The following is a 7,671-nucleotide window of genomic DNA, read 5'->3' on the forward strand; positions in this document are numbered from 1 at the left end:
TGCCTAAGAGAAATCACGCCCTCCTTGTTCCAAAATAATACCAACGCATGATTAACAATGCAATGCCATCTTTTTCAACTATAATATAAAAAAAATGAAAGGATGTGCGTTTGTATAGATAGAGGAAACCAAATGATTCTTTTGAAGAGTTTTGATGAAGTGGACGGAAGTGGTTGTAGTAGGAAGCCTGGTGCAAGCGGGCCATCATCGAAAGAGAAACCATGCGGTTTTCACTTTTCAGCCCCACGAATCAATCAAAATCAATCACAAGTGTAAATCGATCGTATCAGAGGCGCCCGAAATGGGCTCGCACGTAATTTGGCTTTTCCAAGGGGAGGCGCCCGAAATGGGCTCGCACGTAATTTGGCTTTTCCAAGGGGAGGCGCCGCGCAAAACCCACTGACCCACCCACGGCAACCTTGCCGCAGCGCGGCACGCTGAAATCCCGATACTGCCCTCCACGCGCGCACCGTCACTGCGACGATCCCCCACCCTTCTTCCCACCTCCCCACGGAAGCGCAACCCCTCCCAAAACCCCCACCCACTCCGCCCCTCTCCCGTGCTCGCCCTCCGCACCGCACCGCCGCGCCACCGCCTCCCGGCGGCCATCCAAGATGTTCTACTCGCACCAGCTCCTCGCGCGGAAGGCGCCGCTCGGCCAGATATGGTGCGTCCCCTCCCCCTCCCCCTCCCCTCCCTCCCCGCCGGCCGCCGCCGCTCCCGTCCCCTCGGTCGCGGCCGCCGGCCACCGATTCCGCCTGTCCCGCGTTTCTCCGCTCGGTCCGGGGCGTTTCCGGGCGCCCCCGTTCGGTCCGCTCCCAATGCGGCGGGCTCCCCGTCGCCTCGCCTCGATCTGCTCTGACGCTCCTCTGCTCCTCTGCCCCCGCCGCAGGATGGCCGCCACGCTCCACGCCAAGATCAACCGCAAGCGCCTCGTCAAGCTCGACATCATCAAAATCTGGTGAGCCCCCGACCCGACCCCGCCAATTTCTCTCTGCTTTGAGGGCCCGCGGTCTCATGGCGCTGTGTCTGACGCCGCTGCAGCGAGGAGATCCTGAACCCGTCGGTGCCCATGGCGCTCAGGCTCTCCGGGATCCTCATGGGTGAGCCGTCCCTCCGGGCCATTTCGCTCCTTTTTTTCCCCTCGCCGGATTCGTTCCTGTTCTCCCCGGGGATGTGACGCGTGTTTGTTGCTGTTGTTGCCTCCTGTGTGCGCGTGATGAGCAGGCGGCGTGGTGATCGTGTACGAGAGGAAGGTGAAGCTTCTCTACGGTGAGTCCACCTGCCGCCTTCCCTCGCTGCTCGCCGCACTTATTTTCTTGTCGAAATCTTCAGATTCTCACCGTTTCCAACTGTGTGGTTCCTCGCAGATGATGTGTCCCGTCTCCTGGTAAACTTGGACTTCGAGTTGCGCCCGACCGGTTTCTCTGCATCCTGCTGCTTGGTGATTTGGTGGCTGGGTTTACGCTTGTGCTGATTTCTTCTGCAGATTGAGATCAACGAGGCATGGAAGATCAGGCCGGCCGTCGACCACACCGTCCTCCCCAAGGGCAAGGCTCAAGCCAAGTGAGTGCTCTCTCCCTCTCCCTCTCCATGCCCTGCCACAAGTTTCTGGATGTGCTTGCGTGGTGATAATGTGGAGCCGGCGTCCATTTCTCTCTGGAGATGGGGTTTTCCTTATGTGTTTAGACTTTCCTTGTGTGTTTAGACCGTGTGGTGTTAGCCTGATGGTTTACATTGGGGGCTTCTGCAAGGTACCAGGTGGCTGTATGTATGGACAGCTTAACTTCGTCTGTTTATGAAATTTCTTAGAGGCTAGATAGCAATGTCAGTCTCCGTCAGCTTGCTTGCTACCAATTGGTGTGTTCTGCATTGTACGGTATTGAGTTTACGATGATATGTGGTTTGTGATGTTTTTCAGATGTTTCTAGTAGAAGTTTCTGAATGTGTTTGCGTGGTGATGATGGAGAGTTGGTGTCCATTTCTCTGTGGAAATGGAATTTCCTTTGTGTGTTTAGACCGTGTGGTATTAGTCTGATGGTTTAGATTGGAGGGTGTTGCAAGGTGCCAAAGTGGCCGTATGAGCAACTGAACTTTCTGTGTTTATGAAATTTCTTAAGATGCCTAATAACAACACTGTCAGTCTGTCAGCTTGCTTGGTAACTATTGCTGTGTCCTCCATTGTGCACTACTGATTTTACAATGACCAACGGCACTACTTTGTGGTGTTTTCAGATGTTTCTATAAGTTTATTGATGATGCCGTATCACTGACTGCGTGAAATGTAACTGGGATGCACAGTCCTAGCCATGGGTCCATGCTGTGAAATGTAACTGGGACGCGCAGCCCTAGCCGTGGGCCCTTGCTGTGTGATCCTACGTAACTTGACTCTGTTCTTGTGTTTCTGGGGCAGCAGCTATTCATATAGACCATCATATGATTTTGTGTCTCCTGTCTTGATATTCTCATTGCTTGATTAAATTCATGGGTTGCAACTTTGCCTAAGGGGGGTCGTTTGGGTGTTATAGCTGTTGATGCAAGGGTTCATGCAGGTATTTATGTCTCTGTATGTTGCTGATTGTTATGTCTGGGTTAGTCAATTTTAATCTGCTCCAGGTTGCAAGGTGGTTTTTCTGGCCAATATGTATGTGTACTCTATGCAGGACTTTATGCATTTTATAGTTTCTCCAGCCTTTTTAGGACATAGTTTGTCCATTTGTTATCTTAACAATTTTAATAATGGGGTGGCTGACTGGGACAGTGAGATATCGGTTGGTTTTGGACTGTTCAGTGCTGACTTATTATTTTGGTATTGGTTTCTTATTCAATATCAGTCAATCTCTTGAGACTGGATGATCTAATTATAGCAGATCTGGGGGTTGTAATGGTACTTGAGAAATAATGCTATGTTCAGAGGGGATCTTTATCACCTTGGAAAACTGTTAACATATCTTAACATGCTGTCATGTTCAGAGCGCGGACTCTTGTCGCTTGCCTTTGAAAGTTTGTTAGCACTCCAAATGAGATATTTAACCTCTTGCTACTGTGTCATTGCCATTGAGAAAAGGGTTTTATGGAGAATGATATGTCTTAAGATTAAGAAAACAGTGTGTCATTTTTATCTGAAAGTGCTGCTTCTTGCAGGTATGAAGCAGTAACACTGCCAGAGAACGCGGTGGATATGGAGGTGGAGCAGCCCGTGTTTTTCACAGATACTTATACTACTAGGTTCCGGGGAATGGTAATCGTTGTCATCTGTGTATTCTGGAAGTTGAAACTCTGATTAAATGAATGGATGGATTTTCCTGTCTCCTAGCTTCTGTCTGAATTGCCTGCACTCATCTTGACTGACGTCTATGCTTGTGCAGCGCCTGGAGGATTTGGATGAACAATATGTCAATGTCAACCTGGATGATGATGACATCTCTCGCGCCGACCGTCATCATCAAGGTATTTCTTTCTGCTCTTTGGTATTGCTCTGTGAGGGTTCTTAAGGGCTACTGATTATTAACTCTTGGTTCTTTATGATTATATCTCAGCTGAGGCAGTCAACATTACCCTGGTCGATAATTTTGAGTCTGGTCTTGCTGAAACTGACATCTTCAATCGTTTTGAGAGGTAAAGGAGACTTAAGTTTCCCTAATTAAAAGAAAAGAAAAGTTATTCTTATTTTAGTGTGCCATTCTCGTATCATCAATGTTGCGTTTTCTTTTAATTTGGTGGTGAGTACCAATATTCATTGTGCAATACTACCTTGTCACCAGATTTGACATAGCAGATGATGACACCACAGTCCATATTACTCTCGATGGACACCCAGAGGCTCCAAGTACACTAGTTCCCTCTCCACCAAGGCCAGAAGACCCTCCTCAACAACAGGAACAGTGTGCTGCCCCATCCCCCATCCGCGAAGAACCTCAACAAGGTGAAATTAAGCACATGACTAGTATATTTGATGATGCTACAGTGGGAAATGGCTTATCACATTGTAAAATTGGAAATGATTTCGGTTTAACGCTAATAGACACCAATTTTCATCTCATTTTGAGTCTGCGACACATTTACCATGTTTTTTCAATTCAGGGAAACTTCCACCAATGCATTGACTTTTTCTTTGAGTTTCTTCTGGAATAGTATAACTTTAAGGTTATTTGTGAGAGCTTAAGATTTGCACTGGTGCTTAGCATATTGTGCGCTATGGCTATTCGGTCAAGTAGCGCTGGTTCTAAGCATATTGTTTTCGCTCATTATCCCCAGTCGGTTTTGTAAATGGCCAATTTGAATGCGGCAGGACTATATGTTATAGATTAAGTGGATAAGTAGTGTAGTATTGATTGCAGCTGAATTTACTACAGATTTTTGGTAATTTGATAATACCATTCACTCTATTTTATGACTGATCATGAGCAGCACTTATAATACTGGATTTGCAAGTAAACTGATGTGGAACCTTTCTATTTGAAACGAATCTTGCATGTAGCTTATTGTCCTTTGGCTAGTTCACTGGTTGCATGTTATATTAGAAGTTGTACCACTGGACCCAGTTCAGCTACTCATATACTATAGGGCAAGTATCTTCTGCAGGGGATTCATTGAAGGAGCAAGAGGAGCAGAAGACGACGGTCTGTACCATTTACCTGATGAATAGTTGGCTTTAGTTGAAACTCTTATATGGAAAAGGAATTTGATGTTGTTTACATGAGATTGCTTTTCGCAATACAGGAGCAACAACCAACTAAACGAGCAAAGAGGAAAGCACGCGGCAAGGGCCCCCAAGTGATCATAGATAACCAGATAATGATCCCAGGAAATGTATATCAGTCATGGTTGAAGGACCCATCAAGCCTCACCTCTAAAAGGCGTCAAGTCAGGAGTGTATGTCAACGTGTTATTGATTGGAACCACCTATTTTCCGATAGTTCTGAACTCATGCATTGTACTTACCGAATTGCTGTTTTGCTGTTTACTATTTGCAGAAAATCAATCCTATTAAGGCAATTAAGATAGGCGAGCTCATGGACTTGCCACCGTCTGCCCTAATGTCTTTCTCCAATGACTCACAAGAGATATATTACCCTCAGCAGCTTATGCAGCTCTGGAAGGAATGCACCAAAGTCAAGACCCCAAAGCCCTCATCTTCTTCAGGTAACTATAACACTGAACTTTGTGTCACCCACCTTTTAACTTGCAAAAGTGCTAATTCCAAGCTGCACACTATCTCATACAGGAGATAAATCATCATCATCATCACAAGAAAAGCAGCCGAGAAACCCTTCGCCTCAGGTTGTTTCAGAACACATTTCTCTATTGATTTATTTTCATCAACATTTATCTCATAATTGGTTTTCACTGGCAGCCTCAAGGAGATCAGAATGAAATGGGAGCTCAGCCAATGGACTTCACACCAATGGACTTCACAGATGGCATTGAAAAGATGAGAGCAAACAAGAGTGGAGAATTTGAAGGTGTTTTTGATGGTCCGCATGGTGACCCTAGTGTTACACCTGGAAGTCCTGGTAAGTTGGAGATCTTTCTTTTTTAAGTTCCTTCTTCTTTAGCCGCTTCATGACGTCAACTCTGCTGTAGGGCTAAGTCGCAGGTCAGCTTCAAGCTCTGGTGGCTCTGGAAGGGGGGCATTTCTGCCATTGGATCCAGAAATACAGTTACAATCTGGAAGTGGAAGGTGACTGTTGATACTGATAGTAACCTTGTTCTTTATTAGTTGCACGAATAATTGACTATGTGATCTTGTTATGAAAAAAAAAACTCGGTGATTAAGAAAGTTTTCTCTTTGTACTGGGTTTTCCTTCCATTTCTATGCTCTGTCTAGAAACTGTTAGAGCTGTCTCCCTGATGTTGCGTTGGATATAAAGGAAAACACCTGATCATTGATGTTAACCATCATAAGTGGCTCCCGCAAGAAAAAAAGAAACCATCATAAGTGGCAGCTTCCTGTGGTTTTTTCATTGTCTTGCTTAGTTTCTTAGTGTAACTGTCTGAGGACTATTGTATAGGGCCAAGAGGAGGCAGCTTTCATCTGGACGAAGCTTGGGGAACCTTGATCCAGTTGAAGAGGAATTCCCAATGGAGCAAGAAGAGAGGGAATTCAAGCTGAGAAGGCTTTCAGATATGGAACCAACTCCTGGTGGGTTGCATTTCTGCCTTTCTGTCCTTACCTTAAACTGTTGTCCCTGAAAATAGCAGTTAAAAACATTTCTTGTTTCAGATCTTATGGTAGAAACAGAACCCACTCAAACCCCGTTCATGAAGCAATCCAGTCCTCCCGATCACATCACTGAATCAATTCACTCGTAAGTATCCTGAGCACATTGGTGATAATTCCGGGGTGGCTTATGTTTGACTCGCGGAGTACAAGTGTGTTCGTCGTGTGACGCTGGAGTTAAATTCATGCAGGTACCTAAAGCTCCACTTCGAGAGCCCGGATGCCCCGCCATCTGAATCGCTAAGCCAGCTAACTTATGGGATGAACACAGCACAGGCTGCCCGCCTATTCTATCAAACATGTGGTATGGAACAGTTCTACATTGTGAATAAATCGTGCAGTCACTAGAGTAAATAAGAAATCAAAGGTCTTACCGCATGATTTTATATAGTTGCTTTGCTGTTGATTGATTATTCATAATTTCCATGGACAATGACTATAATTACACACTTTGCATGACATGCTTGCTTTCTCTCATATTGCTGGGTTATATACTAGTAGTATGTTAATTACACACTTTGCATGACATGCTGGCCTTCCTGATAAGTTAACTTTGCTGCGGTGCTAAAAGCAGAACATATATAGCTTGAAACTGGGGAAGAAACACCAAGTTTCCTTGATAGCATCGACTAGATGGATAACCCCTAGGACGTTGAGTGCAATTCTTTTAACCGTTCTGTTTGGTCATGTCACTGAATGTAAACTATTGTTCACTGAGGGTTTTATCTTGTGCAGTCTTGGCAACGCTCGATCGCATCAAGGTCACACAGGTGGAACCATACGGACCCATCCTGATCTCGAGGGGGGCCAACATGTGATCATCTCCCTATTAATCTTAATCACACGGAAGAACCGGGAGCCTCTTGCACATCTCATGTTTATATATCTATAGTGTCTTAAGTCTGCACAGGAAGAAGTCTTCGTAGGAGTAGGTAATTTGCTTATGTATCTGCTGGTGGGAAGCAAGTGAGTTGATGGTGCTGTGTTATCGCGGAAGTTTGGTCAGGCCACAGGGGAATTCTGTAAGATACGCTACGCTGAAAGAATCGAGAGGGTTGACAGGCGGTGTAGGTTAGCTTCTTAAACTATGTTCATCAGGGGGGGTATTTGTTGTACCTGAGATTTGCTGGTTAAGTATGTTTAACCGGATATTTATTATGTTTTGCCTATCGCAAATGATGATGCGCGTTTTGCCCCTCTTTGCATCATTTGGTTGGACTATGTTCTTGGACTGGTGATTCTTGTGGGTTATTGAACTAGGTGCCGGGATGTCTGAAGCTGCAACTGTACCATGCTTGCTGCTGCTTCAGTCCGGTTGCCTTCAACATACTGTATCTTTTTATGTGGCAATAGTTTTTCTTGCTGAAGCCTCAGTGTTCAACAAGAAACTGTGATTGTGATGTTGGTCTTTCGTTGCAATGCATGTGTTCAGGTGGGCGATCGCCCTC

At 45.6% G+C, this 7,671-nt stretch overlaps 1 protein-coding gene across 2 annotated transcripts; it reads left to right on the forward strand.

Moving 5' to 3' along the window:
• Positions 1-463: 463 nt before the first annotated feature.
• LOC123148318 (sister chromatid cohesion 1 protein 1) lies at positions 464-7,550 on the forward strand. Of its 2 annotated transcripts, none has more exons than XM_044567705.1 (20): positions 464-667; positions 893-961; positions 1,045-1,103; positions 1,228-1,272; positions 1,371-1,390; positions 1,490-1,566; positions 3,145-3,241; positions 3,369-3,450; positions 3,540-3,618; positions 3,765-3,925; positions 4,567-4,622; positions 4,723-4,875; positions 4,977-5,145; positions 5,228-5,283; positions 5,357-5,516; positions 5,587-5,683; positions 6,015-6,145; positions 6,227-6,311; positions 6,415-6,527; positions 6,959-7,550. In XM_044567705.1, the coding sequence occupies exons 1-20, from the start codon at positions 615-617 to the stop codon at positions 7,039-7,041; spliced, it is 1,845 nt and encodes a 614-aa protein (XP_044423640.1). In that variant the 5' UTR covers positions 464-614; the 3' UTR covers positions 7,042-7,550. The 2 variants fall into 2 exon arrangements, with proteins under 2 accessions (XP_044423640.1, XP_044423647.1); XM_044567712.1 differs by having other exon boundaries at positions 4,585-4,622.
• Positions 7,551-7,671: the final 121 nt, after the last annotated feature.

Source organism: Triticum aestivum, chromosome 1B (genome assembly GCF_018294505.1).
Source record: "Triticum aestivum cultivar Chinese Spring chromosome 1B, IWGSC CS RefSeq v2.1, whole genome shotgun sequence".
NCBI classification, from domain to species: domain Eukaryota; kingdom Viridiplantae; phylum Streptophyta; class Magnoliopsida; order Poales; family Poaceae; genus Triticum; species Triticum aestivum.